The 19,490-nt window shown below is 44.0% G+C and overlaps 1 protein-coding gene across 2 annotated transcripts in view; it reads left to right on the top strand.

Annotated features, from left to right (window-relative positions):
• Positions 1 to 19,490, top strand: part of Suclg2 (succinate-CoA ligase GDP-forming subunit beta) — a 267,562-nt gene that overhangs the window by 243,502 nt on the left and 4,570 nt on the right. For both annotated transcript variants that reach the window (XM_028855400.2, XM_037203937.1), the window contains one exon: positions 2,116 to 2,236. In XM_028855400.2, the coding sequence (XP_028711233.1) occupies positions 2,116 to 2,236 (121 nt within the window). The remainder of the gene's footprint in view (positions 1 to 2,115; positions 2,237 to 19,490) is intronic.

Below are 19,490 nucleotides of genomic sequence, written 5' to 3'. Positions count from 1 at the left end.
CACGTGAGCTTGTCCTTACATTGTAGAGGTCACAGGTACCAGTCTGTGCTTTACTGGAATGCCCAATTCTTCCTCATAAATGCTAGTGAGTGCCTCTACTGTTTGTCTCAGACCCCATAGAGGTGTTATTGCTCATGAGTGCTTTTTCTTCTATTGTTCTGGCAAGCTCCCCTCCATCCCACAGTTATCTGGAAAGGACTGATCTACAAAGCATCAGTGCTAACAGCATTTAATAGTTGTCATTAGAAAGCAGGCTTCTGCTTACCAGTTAGCCTGCTGTGAATGGAAATGGGAGGTTTCTTTCTTGGGAGTAGCCCCAGTCCCTAATAGGCTTGAAAATATTGCTTATTTATTTTGTGACTAAGTAGTCACCTTTTTATTAAAGTTAAGTCGCTGTGCTCCTGTTACATATTGGAAAAGGTTTCCTACTCATAGTCTGGGTAGTCTGTCCAATAATATCATTGCCTGCTGGAAAAATCATATATAAATATCCATTAAGCATGTACACTAAGAGCAACTAGCTTGATAGTGCACAGGCATCATCTCATTGGCCCCCTTCAGCAGTCTTATGGATGAGGAAACCGTATTCAAGAGAAGTTGTGTAGCTTAACCAGGTTGTAGCCTCGGCAGCCAGCATGGATGAACAGCAGTAGATGTAGCTGTACCACTGCCATGTGTTGGCTTTGTGACTTTCCATCTCCATCGCCTTCTCCACTACAGATGGCCAACCTCACTGTGCTAACGGGCGGGGTTCCAGCGGGTATCAGAATAGAAAAATGAGAATTCATGTAATGACACATTCTAGAGTTCAGTGCTATAGAAATGTAATATATTCTTTTCTCCTTTGTTGTCTGCAGTTAATTTATCATATGGAACCCATAGGATCTAAAATGGCAAGCCACATAGAGATACATGCTTTGCAATTAGTGTAGCATAGTTTAATTGCCACTGCATTGTCGTAATTTTGATGCCTCGAGCTTGATGAATAACTATTTTCTGTGGGTGTTATCAATTAATCTGCGCAGTGAATTATCTTCATTATCTCATTCTTTGTGTTAATTATACAGGATTTTTCTTATACCTATTTATCAAGTTAAGACAAGTATAATATTCTGTTTACCCCATGTGTCTCTGAAGGTAGAATCTGTACAAACAGGTGAACATGATGGGTTTAAATTTACATTTCTGAAAAGTTCCTGTTAGCAACTTGGCTCTTTTTATAGTAGTGGTATAGAGAGCGCTCTCTCTCTCTCTCTCTCTCTCTCTCTCTCTCTCTCTCTCTCTCTCGCTCTCGCTCTCGCTCTCGCTCTCTCTCTCTCTCTCTCTCTCTCTCTCTCTCTCTCTCTCGTGTTTTTTTAATCAAAAAGGTTGTTATCTAAGATAGTTAAATTATGTCTGGATTTTGAGAATATGCCTCCAGCATATTAAAAGGCTATTAAGAAGCATGGTTGGAGTCTTTACCTATTAATGCAGACAGCGCATACTAAGTTTCAAGTTTAAAACTGTTGTGTGAGGCACAAGAACAAATTTAAGTATACATCATAAAGAACAGAAAAATCAATACATATATTCTTGCTTGTTTGGTTGGTTTTTGTTTTCTGAGACAGGATTTCTCTGTGTAGCTTTGGAGCCTGTCCTGGAACTTACTCTGTAGATCAGGCTGACCTCGAACTCACAGAGATCCACCTGCCTCTGCCTCCGAGTGCTGGGATTAAAGACATGCACCACCACTGCCCGGCTTAAATACATGAATTTTTTAATGATAATTTTCATTTGAAAAAATAATAAACTAGTTCCAAAAACAGTATTTAAGAAACCTAGAGGGCAGCATATAATAAATGGAGAAATGAACAAAAATTGGATTCATTTTGGGAATCTGTCTCAGTTCATGAGATTGGGTGGTAATGTGGGTTAATAATGTTATATATTGTTACTTATTCATTACTAAAGCTTAATTGTTGTGACATTCCTGCCTGTTTTTAGTATTTCTTGCTCTGCGTGAAAAGTAATAGAAATTAAGAAGCCGTATTTAGCTGTCTCAGCTGTTATTTAACCGGTTGGTTTGAGGATGTTGTCTGCCCAATTCTGATGACACCTTCCTGTTTGGAATTTCAGGTGGAAGCCATCCTTGTCAATATCTTTGGTGGGATCGTCAACTGTGCCATCATTGCCAATGGGATCACCAAAGCCTGCCGGGAGCTGGAACTCAAGGTTCCACTGGTAGTCCGGCTTGAAGGTGGGTCACAGGGGTTTCCAGAACTAGTGTCCCTTTTACAGGGATGTGTCCAGCATGCTCTGGATCCACAAACGTCCTAGAGTGACAGGAAACTGGGTAATGAGAGGCAGCAGACAGAGGATGCCCAGCCTTCTCTGGGCACCCAGCAGTGAGTGAGCTGCAGTTTCTTAGACACTCACTGTGGGCTTAGGTCGGTCCAGATTTGCTGATTCCACTGTACACATACCAGCATATGTGCTCTCTTTTCTCCTACATACGATCCTATGGTAGGATCAGTTAATAAAGTAGGCACAGTAAGAAATTAACAATAGCTAGACGTAAAATAGAAAGTTGCAAAATTAAAATGAAGTGGGTTTTGACTGGGTGGTGGTACTGGTGCACACCTGAAATCCCAGCACTCGGGAGGCAGAAGCATGTAAACTTCTGTGAGTTCGAGGCTAGCCTGGTCTACAGAGCAAGTTCCAAGACAGCTGGACTACACAGAGAAACCCTGTCTCAAAAAATCAAAAATAAACAAATAAATAAATAGAAAGATTAAATGACTTTAGTTTCTTTTCTCTCAAAAGAGTCAAGACAATATTTTCATGACTGAATGACTATAAGAAACTGATGCTGTAGGAGGGATACCAAGATCAAGGGAGATGATATACGTATGTGTGCATATTTGTATATAGAGTATCTTTGTAAGCATAGCTTTTAAATCTTTAACAAGACTGGTGATGGTATTTTACAGCTCCCTTACCTATCTACCTTAATGTGTGTGTCTGTATTAACTCCTGTAAGATTTTGTCTTAAGAAGGTCTAGCCTCAATGACATGCATTTGGACATAGGAGGAAATGCCTTGGTTTTTGTTTTGTTTTGTTTTTAAAATGGGGTCTCCCTACATGTCCAAGCTAGCCTTGAACTTGCTGTGTGACCCAGGCTAATTGAGAATTCCAAATCCCCACACTAGGACTGCAGATGCACACACAGCACCACACCCAGCTGAGGTGTTTAGTCCTCTCCATGTAGCTGTGAGTTTCTTCCTTGGTACTGCACTAAGTCTCAGCCAGTTTCCTTATTGAAGGTGCTCTGGTCTGAAACAGGAAGGTGGCTCAAGGAAGTTCTCAGACCCTGCTAGCCTCGGGCTAAGTTGATTTCACCCATGCACGTGGTGTAACCTCGTGCTCTAATAATTATTTCAGTTATGCATACATTCCAAAGGTTGACACATTTCAAAATACAATACCCCAAAATCCATGTTTGTTAATATGAACACCAGCTCCTATGAGGACAACTTTTGAAGTACTGGGACGCTGCCAGGTTCACAGTGGCAGATACAAATTTTCAAGAGTTTGAATTTCCCATTTAAAATACAAATTTTATCTTCAACTACAAAATAGTTGTTGTCCTTTACATGACAAATTCACTTCACTCGTATTTGAGAAAATATCTCGAAATAACCAAGCCAGAATAGCATAGTGTGCTGATTGGTCTTTGAAGGAATTACGGTGTTCCATGGGAGTGTGAACCACTCAGGCCCATGCTTGTGTGCAGAGTGCATCTCCTTAGAGACAGCCGCCACAGTTAATCAAGTAGCTTAGCCCAATGCTCGGGTGCAGAAGTGTTTCCTGTAAGTCCTGTTTGATAGAGTAGGGTATCAAAAAGTGCTCAAGGGCCAAGGCTTAATAAAGTTAATATTCTTTTTACCACCTGTCACTTGAAACATGGTTTTTATGGTGAGTGTGTAGTGGGGTATCAGTGAGCACTAGTTCAGTGTGGCCTTTGCCTTCCTATCATGCTCATGAGTCTACAGCTTCACCCACCATCACATGACTGTCCTGGTAACCTCGTCCTCACCCAAGTCAATCAATCTTACTGTCATTTGTGACTACCACTATGTGACAGTCAGTTTAGCATAGAGAACCTTCCCGTCTCTGAGAAGCATTTTAACAGGAAAACTCCAGAAAGCCATCCACACTGCCATTGCATTCTGGTTGTAAAATTGAGCAGCCCCCGTGAGTCGATTTCTTCAGTACCACCTTAGGGAAAGCCCAGGTTTCCCAGGCTCTGCTGGCTCCTAGAGACGAAGTCTGCCAGTAGTTGGACAGCACTGCGTGCCCCACCCCAATGAGCGTCCAGAAGAGCCGCAGCCTACTGTCTGTCTCTTCTCTCTCTCCTCTCTCTTTCTGCCACACAGCTTTTTCCTCACCTGAAACTGCCTGCTTTTCGACCCAAGACCAGGACAGCATGGACTTGATAGAAACCATGATTGCAGGGAGAAAGTAGGGTGGCAGAAACTCCAGGAAGCAAAGTTCAGTGCAGACACTAGAACATTCCATGGAATTAACTCATTGTAGAAGTACAGAGACAGCATAATTGATTTCCATAAAACTAACAAAAGCCAGTGATTGGTGACACTACAATGCAGAAAGCTGGCCAAGGAGTTAGTGGGGTCCTCGCATTGGTTATAATTCTGATTAAAATGTTGATGTCAAACTGTTTTTAGATTCAAAGTGACCCTTGCCCCTCATGTTGTAAAAGCCACCTCATGAGCTTGTTTGTGTTCATGGGGGAGGGAGGAGATCTCTCCAAGCAAATCATATTAGTATCTGACACTTGGAAATAGAAGTATTCTTGCAGTGGACTTGCTTTCTCCCAGCTGTCCTTGCTGAGACCATAAGTATGATTATGTAAATAATTATTATTTATATGTTGCCAGAAAAGAAATTGCTTCTTTTTAAATTTTCTTTGAAAATTGAAAACAGGCTGGAGTAATAGCTCAGCTAGTATGCACCCCAAACCCGAGTTTGATTCTCCGGACCCACACTTAGAATCTCAGCCCTGAGAAAGTGAAGGCAGGAGAATCCTGACCAGTGTACTCAGCCAACTTCATGGGTTCCAGGCCCATGAAGAAACCCTGTCTCAAACAATAAGGCCAACAGGACCTGTGGAACAACAACAGCCAGGGTTTTCCTCTGGCCTCAACCTGCACACGCACACGCACACGCACACGCACACGCACATGTACCCCCAGACACCTGCACACACATGAGCATACATGTGCATACACAAATTGAAACTAGCCCATCTCTTGTTTTCACACTGTGCTTGTTATTCCAGAAGTATTCAGGGATCCATGGTACCTGAGGCGTGTATATATAGAAATATGCACCACAACACACCCAAAATTATCTCCCTAAACAGTCTCTGATGTTTGTGTAGACGTCTGTTTGAGATAAGAGAGAAAAGCTTTGAAATTCCTAAGCTTGTTAGACAATCAGATTTGCATCTTTTAAGTAAGTATTCTTCTAAAGTCTGTGCCTGTGTTTTTTTAATTAGTTAATTAGTTTCTAAGAAGTGCATGCACAGGTCGTAGAGCTTTAAACATCAAGGAGGATGAGTAGAAATGTAAAAGGTTAACATGAGAAATGAAATAGAAAAATGATAGGACAAGGCAATACAGTAAATATTACTAAGGGTTTGCCCTTGGAGAACCTGTTCCTGTCTTTCTCTCAGTTTCTTGGGGGCCGAGGACAGCCCTGGGTCACCGAAAGTTCGCAAGCACTAATGGTATCATAATGTCTGTGTCCTGGAAAACTGAAAGTGATGCCTCAAGACAAGCCCCGAGCAAACCCTGTCTCCCCAGACTGACAGAGGCCAGGGCCATCCCTGGGGACTTTAGCCACTCTCCTTACTATACTCTGGTTTCTCTTCTGTCACAAGCACCTTTCACCAAGAGGGAAGAAGCTGGTGATTTCGGTGTTTCTGGAGTCCTAGTAAGTTTTCTCTACTTCCACTGTACAAATTGGCATCTTATATGATCAGTGTTTTTGGAGAGATGTAGGCTTTCACACCAACACAGCAGAACCCAGAGCATGTGCAATCTCAGAGACTAACAGCCCAACACCAAGACAAGACCCTCCCCAAACTGAGTGGTTAGCACACAGTAAACACAGGGACACACGGAGTTCTGCTCTGACTGTGATCCGAGCTGTGACCATTGATAACAAAACGCAGAATTTGGAGAAGATACAAGTCAGAAAGCCCCCTATACTGGCTGGTTTTGTGTATCAACTTGACACAAGCTAGAGTCATCAGAGGAAGGAGCCTCAGTTGAGGAAATGCCTCCATGAGATCCAGCTGTAAAGCATTTTCTCAATTAGTGATCAGTGGTGGAGGGCCCAGCCCATGGTGAGTGGTGCCATCTCTGGGCTGGTGGTTCTGGGTTCTGTAAGAAAGCAGGCTGAGCAAGCCAAGGGAAGTAAGCCAGTAAGTAGCACTCTCCATGATCTCTGCATCAGCTCCTTCCTCCAGAATCCTGCCCTGTTTGAGTTCCTGTCCTGGCTTCTTTCAGTGGTGAACAGCCATGTGGAAATGTAGGCTGAATAAACCCTTTCATCCCCAACTTGTAAAAGGAGTTTTCCTGTCCTGACCACCCACTCCTCGTCCTGGCAGCTGCTTCTCTTACCACACAGAGACTTAATATTAGTTATAAATACTCAGTTGATAGCTCAGGCTTGTTACTAGCTAACTCTTCTATTTAAATTAACCCATATTTCTAGTTATGCTTTGCCATGTGACTCATGGCTTGTTACCTAATTTTCTACACATCCTGCTTGCTCCATGGCTGGCTGGCCTCTCTCTTGATTCCACCCTCCTTTCTCCATCATTCTCAGTTTGGCTTTCCTGCCTGCCTGACTGCCTGTCTAGCAACTGGCTTCTCGGCTCTTTATTAACCAATGAGCATAATCCACAGCACCAACTTGCTTTATGATCATGATGTTTCATCTCAGCAATAGAAGCCCTAACTAAGACAACCCTATAATAAAACTAAAGGAAACTAGACCAGTGCTATGTCAGCTAAGGAAACATAGATTCCTGTAAAGCATGTATCTCTTGTACTGGGTGCTTATGTCTCAACCACTTTCATCATTATGCTCCTCATTTGATTTTTAATTTGACTTTTAATCTAATACATAAAAACACAATAACTATATACACCTGTGGGGTTCAATGGGATATTTAAAACATGTATACATTATATAATGTTTAAATTAAGTGAAGCTACATACACCTCAGCTATATCATTCTTATGGTGAAAACAGATTTCATTCTGGCTTTATGAAAAGTATAACATAACTATCCATAGTTACTTTATGCAATTAGTACCCAATGTAGTAGCCTGTCCCTGTCCCTTTGTACTCTCCAGCTACTGGTACCTACCATTCTGCTCTGGAATGTGTCTTTCATATCTATCTGTCTGTCTGTCTATCTATCATCTATACATATGTGTGTGTACCTATCTATTATCCTATTTTTACTCATTATTGCGTACTATAATTAGGAAGTGTGACTTTCAGAAGTAATTTTTATTTTTAATTTCGCTTATAATCTAATCATACAAACAATGATGTTTGGGTTTTGTTTTGGGTTTTTTTTTAACTGGTTTTTTGAGACTAGCTATGTAGCCAATGACCTTTAACACCCAATCTTCCCACCTATACCTCCAGAGTGCTAGGATTATAGGCATGCATGCTATGCCCAGCCCCAAATAAATATTATAAAATAAATACTACAAATGAGGAATTTCCAGGTTGAATCTGGATGGATAAGATCTGAGTGATTGACAAGAAGGAAGAGGGAATTGTTAGATGAAAGTCAGAATCCATACCTCAGAGTTGGACCTGTGCTCATGGCACTGTAAGAATGAAGCCTAGTCCCTGGACAGGTGAGAAGGCCGCCATGGAGAGTGGAGGCTCTGGAGCCATCTGTAAAAGAACCCAGTGAAGAATGAAGCTGTTATCCAGAGTCTGCAGTGCTGGCTAGAGTCTCAGGCAGAGCTGTCATGTGAAGAACAACGTGGAGTGCAGAACAGGGAGAAAAAAAACACAAGAAAACAGGGGGCCTGAGAGCTTTAGGTGTCCGGACGAGGAGTCCAGAGGCATGGCTGTGACCTAGAGAGCAGGGAAGAATGACATGAGGGGACTTCACACCCAGGACAGAAGAGAATGATGTGTGGTAGAGCAATTCCACTAAAACTGGAATAACTGAGTCCCTGCTGGCACTAGCCCTGACCCAGTGCTCTCAAAGCCTTGGACACTGCAGCGCCTGTCTGTCTAATCCTCACAACTATGAGAATTCTAATAATCAAGATAGTAAGTGTTTCCAAAGCCAGAGGGCCTTTTAGGTTCACAGTGTCTAGTTCCTGTAAGTAAACAAACAGCCTGCTTGTTTGTGTTTTGGTCTATGTAGAAGATCCAGCATCTATGTCTAAGTGTCACAAATTCACCAGCCACATCATGGCAACTCTGGCCCACTCACAGTCCACTGGAAACATCCCGAAAAGGGAAGTTTTCGTCCATCAAGCCAGGCTTGCTTTGTCCAAATTTTGTATACCAAGTCCTTATTCTCTGCTATATCCTGATTACAAACTGTCATTACCTGTGGTTAAAGAAGAGTTTTCTCTCCTCTTTGAAAATAACATCATAATCCCATGCATTCATTTGCCTTACTAAGCAAACGAATGTATTCAGTGTCTCAACCAGCCAAGACCCAGGATCATTTTATTTAAGACTTCTGGGTAACAACCGAATACCAGGGAGAAGCTGAGCCTTTGTAAAGAGCTGTTTCTAGCTGGATAAAGAGCACGGTTTCTGGTGAGCCCTTCCCTTCCTGGAATGTACACCGAACCCTGTTCAGTTCACCTATTCAACATGGTCTGTGGGACTGCTGAGAAATGGACACATAATGATGGACAGTTGTGCCCAGTGTTACAGATGTGTTCTACAAAGCTGTAAATCCTGTGTATATTTTTACAGTTCTGTAACAACCAGATTTGCTAACATCTTCCATGTCTTTTTAAAAATGCATTCTTCCATTTAAATCTGCAGCACATTCCTACATCTCTTAGGAGCCTGAAGAAGAATTTGCTCTTTTCTCAGGTGCACATTATGATTCTGAGTTGAGCTCATTAACAACAACAACTAATAATAATGATTATAAGCCCAGAAAGTTTGCAAATCAGATCCCGTTTCTCTTAGCCAGCTCTTTAAATTCCATTTTTCCACCCAGCACTGAACGATTTGTCTCAGCAATGTAAACATTCTGTATTTCTTTTACCAAAGCCAGAACCCCACGCTTTTTGTTGTTATGTTACTCTTACTACCAAATTCTCTAATGCTTGGTCCTGGAACCTGACTGGGGCAGCATGGGAATGAAGAAACAAAGACACACAGACAGAAGAGCTAGGGTAGGGTGGGCACTCGGATGGAGGGCACCTTCTCTGCTCAGAAACTCGGCATGGTCATTTCGTACAGCACAGGAAAGAAGTTAGCTGGTCTCGGGGAGTCTGTAGGAGAGCAGTCTTAGGTTGTAGATCCAGTAGGAGGAAGCTCTGTCTGATAGTGTGCACATACATGCTTGTCAGTCTTTCTAAACACTCATACTTGGGGGACTGAAAGGCTTTGCTGTTCCTCTGTGCCTCACCGTGGGAAGGCTTTGCTATTTTCATGGCTTTAAGGCTTTGGTGTCCTTGGCATGGCAACAGTATCATTCATTCACTCCAGACTTCATCCACCACCACCCCAGGCCTTGCTTTCGCAGTCATGTTCCCTAACGCTCTGAAGGCGGAGAGGGCGAGGTATCCTGAGGCTCTTCTTAGTTGGTGAGACATCTGGTTTCCCTCTGGTAGGAGAGTGAGCACCCTGACCCTCACCCACTGTAGCACTTACACGGTAGAGCTGCCACTGCAGAGATGCAGATCCAGCGTGCCCGTCAGTGTGAGCACAAAGAAAACTTCCAGCTGCTGACAGGGAAAAGAGATCTATGAGTTTTAAAGCAGCCAGAAGGAGCCTCCAAGCTTTCCTTTGTGTCTGCTTGATGGCCATCCCTTCTGCAAGTCTGCTGCCATGACAAAGCCTATGCCCACAGGATAAATTAGGAAAGTCAATTTGCCTTTGTCTCCCACCAAGACAACTGGACTTGGCGGACTGTGGCTGACTAGGAGTTACCTACAGAATGTTGGAGCCTGCAGTTTCTGTTCATGTCTGGGGTAATCAGGACAGAGCTCTGGGTGGGACGACATGGGCTGAGCAGGGTGAAAGTGGTACGTGACAGAGGCAGGGTCCTCTGCTATGGCTGATCACATTCCTGGTCTCTGCACTTTACCATGTTTCAGTGACCTCTCGGATGCTTGTTCCCATTATGTGCTTGGTACCAAGTTGCATTTTCATTTTCTCTTCCTTGAGCCCTGTCCTCTTGTGCTGTGCCTAGCAAGGGTCATCCCCAAGGCTGCCTGAGTATATCTCCCGTCTCTCCTGCTGCCTCCTTTGGTTGCTAAAGGCATCTGTTCCCATCAGTGACGCCTTCTCCTCCCAGTGTTTGGTTCTCATTCTTCTCAAGCCATTCTCCAGCTCCCCGTTTTCTATGCACTCTGCACCTTGCATTGCTCTCCACCTCACCAGAGCCCTCCTTCATCGATCCCCACCTTCAGCGTTCTTTGCAGACATGCCTGCCTGGGATTGCTTTCATTGCAGTGATAAACATCCCTCCCCTCTTCTCCCCTTAATAACTAGCACCCCACCTTTCCCCCCAGTGACCCTCCTTCTTCTTAGTGTTCACTTCCTCTTCACCAGCTTACACCACATGTGGCACTGAAGGGAATCAAGCCTGTAGCTGCTTCACCGTGTCTGGATGGATCAACATATAGTCATGTGTAAACTGTGCTGCTCCTGATCTGTAAACCAGCTTTGCGGATGCTAGCCTGAAGCATTTCTCAGAAGAGGGAGAGCTTCTGTGGATTGGAAGTTTTAATCTGCACTAATCTACTCTCTTAGGCAGTTCCAGTTTCACTCTTCTCACCTCTAGATAGATAGTGTGCATAACCAGTATCTCTGCCACTTGAGTATCTGCAGTCTTGTCATCACTATAAGCTGAGTCTTCTCTACAGACGATAACCCTGCAGCATGCGGTGTCCCCACGCTCTAGGTGTTGACCACCGCCACACAAAGGAGGTTTATGGTGAGGTCTAATGGCATCAAGGCCTGAGGCTTCTGAGGAGGACATCTGTGCTCTCTGTCTTTAATCTTCTCTCTTGGTACCTCTGCCCTAGTGGCCACTTGCCAAGACCAGCCTGGTCTCGTTGCCTCCCAAAGAAGTCCAGATCCCACAGGTGCCCATTTACTTGGCTTACCTGAGAACCACTGCCTTGTTGTTCTGCACCCATCTGACCAGGCCCAAGGGCTGGGCCTCTGCGGGAACCCAGCAGACTGCTCCCCATCAGAGTTCTCATCTTGGTCAGAAGTGGAGAACTGAGCAGATCAAAATATTACTTTCTTTGCTGATCAAAAAGATATTTAAGTATTCACCTTGCACCTCACTGTGGCTCTTTTTTACTGTGAACTCCAGGTTTAGTCAGGTTTTCAGGCCTATACTCGGGCACTGCTTGATTTCACCAGGCCTACCTCCTCTAAAGCAGAAGCCCTCGGAGCAGTAGGTGACCTGGGCTTGCCCTGGGGGAACAGACTTGTCTCTCTGTGCCAGCATTCTCCAATCAAATCCCCCCCATCTCTTTCTCAAGGCAGACACTGGTGGGTGAGGATGAAATGGACGCTATGCTAATCAATACTGTCCCCCAATGCACATCTCAGACCATTCTGTCCCTAGAGTGGTTGGCTCTGGTCAAGCTTGTCAGTTCAGACAGTGGGCAGTCTTTTCAAGAACAAGCACATGGCACCATTTGAGCTATAGCTCCAGGTGGAGCCGTTTTAATGAAGAGTGGTTAGAGCATGGTAGACACCAGGACCACTGTAACTAGCACAGACTCACTGTCTGCTTTCTGGACATTATCTGTGTGAGCGATCAGTTCATGTCTTCACGCCTCAGTTTCTTCATGTAACACTATAAGTTAGACTGATCAACACCTTGCCATTAGGGAGACCTGCAGGGGGATTCTGTCCCTTGTTTTACAGATGATAGGTTAACCTGCAGTAAGACTATTCCAGAGAACACCACCTGGAAACTATCCCTGGGCTCTCCAGATAGACTTTGTGTCTGTTTTAAAGCAGGGAAGACAGATAGCCTCCATCCCATGCCACCTTCTGCTTATTGGCCACGGCTGCTGGGAGTGTTGTGCCAGTAAAATCTTGATGCATCGTAGCTCAGAAGTAAGAGTTTCCATAATCATGATTGCACACTGCAAATATCAAAAGGAATGGGGGGAGGGTTGCTAAGCATTTGCCATTGGCAAGTCAAATCATACAGGGGATTTTCTCCCCTAGAAATAGAGCAAATCGAGGCTGCAAAACTGGAAAGAACCAAATGAGGCTATTTCTTACCTCACACCATCCATCAGCCATGAGGATGGGCATTCTGATTCTAAGCTTTCCTGTGAAGAGCCTGCCCTTGGCCTTTGTGGCCATATATCCCTGCTATAGTTCTCAGGTCTCTGTGGCAGTGTTGAAGCAGCTCTGGATAGTGCAGGGAGAGATGGCCATGCCTGGTTCCTAATAAGTCTTTTAGTACAAAAACAAACATCAAAACAGGTCTGGCTTGTGAGCCATAGTTTGTAGACCCCTGAAGTGGAAAAGAGCCCAGCAGCAAGACCTAGAGTTCTGAAAACCCCTTGTACTATCCATTTCTACATCTAGCTCTGGGCTCAGCATCTAAATGTTTTGTGAGAGTCAAGTTAGAATTTGGCAAGCAATATCAAGCTCTTCAAATACAGTTTTCTCTCTAGGAAAATATTAGCATTAGAGTCCATGCTCAGTCATTTCCCTCTCCTACTCACAGAGTCACATACCATAATGCACTTCTCAGGCAGTCTATTAGTATGCTTTGTGCTGCTGTAACAAAATACCTAGGTCTGGGTACTTTATCAAGAAAAGTGGTTTATTCATCTCTACTTCTGAAGAGCTGGCATCTGCTCATCTCTGAGAACCTGGATGGTAACACTTGGCCGAGTTGAATTTAGAAGAGATCATCTGGCAAGCCAAGGGGCAGAAGAGCAGGCACAGCTGTGCATACCTGTGACAGCAGCACTTGGGAGCTGGAGGCAGGATTAGGAACTCAGCATCAGCCTTGGCTCAGAGTTTGAGAGCACCTTGGACTACATGAGAAAAAAAGACAAGAGACCAAAGCAAGGGCACCTCACTCTTGTTGTGCAGCACATTTTAGGATAAACTAGTCCAGACCTGAATTAGTCTTTGAAGGGTATGTCCTCATGACATAAGAACATGGTACCAGCCTCCAGTCAGTACCAGGGTAGTAAGAAAACCCACGAATGCAGTGAGGGCTAGACCTTTTCTATCTGAGAGGAAAATAAGGAAACACACACTTTCTGATGGTAACTTTCTCTTTTATTTCGTTTTTAAAAAATCCTCTATGAAAATCTCTCTTGCTCTCTCTCCTGCCTAGCTACTCATCCTCTCTCCTCAGCTTCCTCTGCACACCCACACATGCACTGTAACAATCCCTCACTCCTCGTTCCCTCTTCTCCCTCACACTTCTTTCTCTGTCCATTCAGCTGCATCCCTCACTCAGTGCGCGCGCGCGCACACACACACACACACACACACACACACACATGCACACACACACCTATGCCCCAGCTCTATACACAACAGCTCTCTCCATAGCTCCACACAGCCTTCCTCCCACAGCCAAACTCTGCACAAATATGAATTACATTTTCAGGGTCACAAAGCATTTCTTGAGTAAACAATCAGAGACAGAACCAAACTGATACACATAAGGAATCACACGGTTTATCTCAGACTAGGAAGGTCACATTGACCAGCCAGTGAGTAACACTTGGCCAAGCATGTAGCCTGAGCAGTTAGTGTTCCTAGACAGAATGACACTGAAATTCAGGACTTAACAATAACAGTTAGTTGGCTCAACCTTGAGTAGTTGGGGTATGTGCAGAAAGAGAATTACTGTAGGGAGTTATGTCTACCAGAGTTGTTTCAAATCTGACCTTGATTCAGCAATAAACACCAGAATTTACCTTTGTGTATTCTCCACAGGGGCATCTAGTTTGTTTTGAATTTATTCTGAAATCTAAAATTAGCTGTCTTTGTAACTAAGAATACTGTTACTTTTCTGTGTCAGTTATGAAAAATATTCTAGTGTTATTTCCAATCATCAGAATTATACAGCTTAAACAGAAATCATCTTCCTGACCATCCACAGCTATATGTGTGCCCAAAGATGTAAAACACACTACCAGTGGGCTGTGGAAAGAACTCTACAGCTGTTCTTTTTAGGGAGGTAAGTGGTGGCTCATGAGAAAGTTACAGCCAGAAAACAACCAGTTTCCGCAGACAGTGACCCCACAAACTTTGCCTAGTGGGGCTCCCCAACAGAGTTATTCGTCTGGTGGGTCAAGCTGTTAAACACTAGTTATTACCTGCTGTATACTCCCATGACCCTTGGCAATTACCTTCTATTAGAACCCACTTCTTAAAGTTTCTACCAACTCAATGCCACCATGCTGAAGAGCAAACATACAGCACATGAATCTTTAAGGGGGCCATGCTTATTATAACCAAACTATAGCAAGGAGCAATGGAGTTCAAGGTCAGCATTTTAGACGGACACCTGGCATTGTCAAAGTTACCTTACATTATCCATAAGTTAGAGGACACAAGGATTGAAAACTAGAGGAACATACAAGGAAGGTATAAAAGGAAAGGCATTGCAGATTTTAAGATCTCTTCAAAAGATATGTCCTATAGCATTCGTAAGACCTAAGCAAGCTCATGACAGGCCAAATCCCAGCACAGGGAGCGCAGAGAAACATGAAGCCCATCCCTAGTTCAGGAGCTATTGGCAACCGATAGCCGCTGGGAGAAGGAGAATAAGTTTTTTTTTTTTCAGAGGGTAGCCCCTAAAAAATAAATGCATTCTAATGGAAGTCCACACACCCAAGAATATGTAGGCAGCACAAATTGTACTTGGGTGAAAAAAGAAGACAAAAGTTGAGTGGATGGGAAGAGGGTGGATGTGAGAGAAGTTGGGAGGAGGGGATGAGTATGATCAAAACACACTATATGAATTCTCAAAGAGTGAATACAACTTTTAAAAATACCCAAAGGTCTGTCCTGTTCCTGTAGATGATGAGAGTGAGTATAGTGCTGTAGCCTGTTTTGCTTGCCAGAGGGTTCTTTGCATTCTAATTTAATATTGCAGTTGAACATGGCTTGCATTAATATTTATGCTACTTTTTTTTTAGGGATAACATAATTGAAAGCAAAAGCGTATGTATCTAAGATTAGCTCTCAGTGAACACACATTAGACTTGATCTTGAACCTTGCTTTTGTGATCAGAAGAATGCACCTTGGTCAGAGACTTCCTACTACTAAAGCTGATTCCTTCCACAGAAGTCCTGTAAACAAATATCCTCTCCACACGATGTATGTGTTCTTACCATGGCTGTGATATAACTCCATAGGCCATCCTGTATCAGCCTCAATATTCATAAAAAGTAGGAGGTTCAGGGTGCTTTGATAAGATGCTCACCCAAGAATGAAAAATCTCAATCCTCAAATGGACAGGGACTTTCTCAAGTCATTCAGACCTGGGGATAAAGCCAGGTGTAAGGTAATCACTGTGGGCCTAATTTTACGCTTTTGCTTGTGGACATCTGGTTTTCCCAGCACCATTTGTTGATGATGTTGTCTTTTCTGCAGTGTGTTTTTGGCATCTGTATCAACTATCAGATGGTTTTAGTTGTGTACTCAGTATATTCGGGTCTTCTATTTTTTTCCATTGGTCTTCGTGTCTGTTTTTGTGCCAGTACCATATGGCTGTTTTTATTACTGTAACCTCATAATACACCTTGAAATTTGGAATGACAATCCCTCCAGCCTTGTTCTTTTTGCTAAAGATAGCTTTGGCTATCTGGGGCCTTTTGTGGTTCCATGTAAATTTTAAGATTTTTTTTGTGTGTGTGTGTGATGATTCTATCTTTGAATGTTTGTTCCTCAGTTGGTGGAACTGTTTGGTAAGGATTAGGAGGTGGGACCTTTTTGGAGATGTGTCACTGGGGGTGGGCTTTCAGGCTTCAAATATCCATGCCATTCCAGTTAGCTCTCTCACTGCCTCGGATCAGAATGTAAGCTCTCAGCTACTGCCCCAGCGTCATGACTGCCTTCCTGCTGCTGTGCTCCTGCCATAATAGTTATGGAATCACCCTCTGAACTGTAAGCAAGCTCCCAATTCAATGCTTTTCCTTTATAAGTTTCCTTGGTCACAGTGCCTCTTCACAGTAAAAATAAAGTAGCTAAGATTTTTTTCTTCTATGTCTGTGAAGAATGTTGTAGGGATTTTGATTAGAATTGCATTGAAGCCGGGCGGTGGTGGCGCACGCCTTTAATCCCAGCACTCGGGAGGCAGAGGCAGGTGGATCTTTGTGAGTTCGAGGCCAGCCTGGGCTACCAAGTGAGATCCAGGAAAGGCACAAAGCTACACAGAGAAACCCTGTCTCGAAAAACCAAAAAAAAAATGCACTGAATCTGTAAATTGCTTTTGGTAGTATGATCATTTTCACAATATTAATTCTGATCCTCGAGTATGTAAGATCTTTCATTTTCAAATCTCTTCCTCGGTGTCCTTTCTTCAGAGATTTAAAGTTCATTGTAGAGGCTTTGCCTCTTTGGTGAGATTTGTTCTTAGATGTTTATGTTCTTTGGGGCTATTGTGGATTGGAGTGTGTCCATGATCTCTTTCTCAGCATGCTTGTGCAATTTATTCCATTTCTAAAAGAATAACAAGAGAAAAGAGGTGTGATACATTATCTAAATTAACAGTCCTCCAGAAAACAGCTTTTCTCTATCTGATAATGGCTTGAAAAGAGAAGCAGGACACAGGGACACTGGACTCTCAGGAGTCTGCTGCTGTGTAGCATGTCCTGTTTCCACTCCAAGGAAAGAAAAGAGGCCTCGGTTAGACAGAGCAGAACTCTGGACCATTTCAGACGCTATAAGCCATACTGTCTGTATCACCGCCCTGGCTCTGCCATTGTTGAGCATAGCAATCAGCAGTCTGCAAGCGCATCAGCTTGGCCGTGCTCCATCAAAATTCTATTTATGAGCAGTGAAATTTGAATTTCATGTAATTTTCATGTATCACAAAATATTATTCTGATTTTTCACTCAGCTATTTAAAAATACGAAAACTATTCTTAGCTTACAAGCAGCATACAAAGAGGTTGTGGGCTGGCTGCACTGGGCTCTAAAGCCGTAGTGTGCCAGCCCTGATTAGAACAGGAGGCTGAGTCAGGCCTGTGAGAGCTCACTGACTGACCACGCAAATTCCCTAGCCTCAGTTTTCTCTAGTGAGAGCAAGTGAAGGTTTAGCTTAAAGAATGCCAGTGTTCTTTTTCGCATGGTGCCCCATGGTGCATGGCTGTTAGGTGATTTTGACATCAGACAAATCTGAACTCTAGTCTTGTTTCATCTTCCAACTTGCTGGAGTCATTGGGTCAGTTGCCTAAGTATCCTGGTGCCTTAGTTACATCATCTGTAAAATGGGGCTGAAATGCTGTTGATTTTAGGCTTGCTTTGAGAATTGAGTTTTATGATAGTTCAAAATCTGTGATCACATAGGGCAGCAAGCATGTGCTGTTTTCAATATCATCATATTCTCTTTAAAAATCTGGTAACATGTAGTCCATCTAATGATGTCATTACATTCTAAAAACCTGAGGGGTGGCTCCGTTAGTAAGGTGCCTACCCCACAAACATGAGGACCCCACTTCAGATCCCTGGAGCCCTTGTTACAAGGTGGGTGCGGCAGCTTACACCTGTCACACCTGTGCTGTGGCCTGGTGCTGAAGGGGAGATGAGCAGGTGCTGGCTTCCCGTCAGCCAGTCTGGCCAAATTGGTGAAGTCTAGGTTCAGTGAGAGACCCTGTCTGAAAACATAAGATGGAGAATGACTGAGGAAGATGCCCAATGTTGACCTCCGGCCTCCAGAGGCACACGTGTTCACACACATGTGTATACACACACACACACATACGCACTCATGTGCACACACACACACATGCATATACACGTGAATACTTATTAAAATTGTGATTCAAGTTTCTGTACATTTCTGTACTGGAGTCCTTTGGGGTAAAGGCTGGCCTGAGTTGGGGGAGGGAGATGCTGTGCCTTTTCACCCAAATCCTGTGAACTCTGGTATTGTCTTCGCTCCTGTATGATGAAAGCGTGGCGTGTTTTGATAAATTACCCCTGCGTGTCTGTCTGTAGCTCTCTTCCTCCACCCAGTGGCCGGAAGCCACTACCGAAGTGGTGGAGACATTTTTACATTTTCAGTATGATTATTTTTCTCATGTCCTCCAGCAGCAGAGCAAGAGTCTGTTTTGAGCCAGTGCCCCCTGTGGCTCCTCCACGTTGTCATTTTCAAGGCCTGTAAGTAGGTAGAGAGCCTCACGGCCGATTGGCTGTCAAGCCAGAATTAAGAAATGCCAGCCGCCCGAGCCGTGCGGCTTGATCAGTTATGTGTTCAGGTGGTTATTAAGCATGTTGTCCTGCAGCCTCATTGGAAAGCATGGCAGCATTTAATAAATATTAGAGCATGTCAGCAGCACCATTTAAATGTGGCAAAGCGATCAATTTCTGTTGTAATTGTGTGCACAGGCATAAAAACTCTCTTTGGAACACTTAATTCCATGTCAGTGTAAAGTAGCTGTGATGGTTTCTATTTAGAGCTAAAGTCAGAAAAGGGGCTGGGGGATAGATGTCAGCCATGGAGGTCAGAGAGCAGAGGAAGCCTCAAACACTCCAATAAACCATTCGCCAACGGATCTCGAAGCTCACAGGCATTTGCCCAGGGCATCCTCACTGCCCATGACCTGGTTTTTACTGGCTGCTTTTGTCTCTGCAACCTCTCTTCCCTTCCCCCTCCAGCTGCTTCCTCACCCAGAAGGAGGAAGCGAGTGGTAGTAATTGCTGGCCAGGCTAGGCTGTGGGCGAAGCCCAGCCGTCGGGGGAAGCCAGGAGAAGCCTTCAGAGAGACGGAGAAAAGAGAAAGGACGGGCCGCGTGCAGAGGCCGCGTGCAGAGGCCACGTGGCAAGATCCCCATTTCTTCACTGTATGGATGCCTTTTCGACCATGCCTTTCTCTCTTCACATGTATCATTCTCTGGCTCATTCCTCAGGACTCTCTCTTCTCTTGTATCTCTGGTTGGTCTCCCCATAAGCCCCTCCTGATTTCTGTCTGGTCATGGCACCTCTCTTTTGATCCATTTCTCATCACAGTCA

The sequence above is a fragment of the Peromyscus leucopus genome, chromosome 3, assembly GCF_004664715.2.
Source record: "Peromyscus leucopus breed LL Stock chromosome 3, UCI_PerLeu_2.1, whole genome shotgun sequence".
NCBI classification, from domain to species: domain Eukaryota; kingdom Metazoa; phylum Chordata; class Mammalia; order Rodentia; family Cricetidae; genus Peromyscus; species Peromyscus leucopus.
The sequence above is the reverse complement of the archived record's forward strand: the minus strand, read 5'-3'. Positions and strand labels throughout refer to the sequence as shown.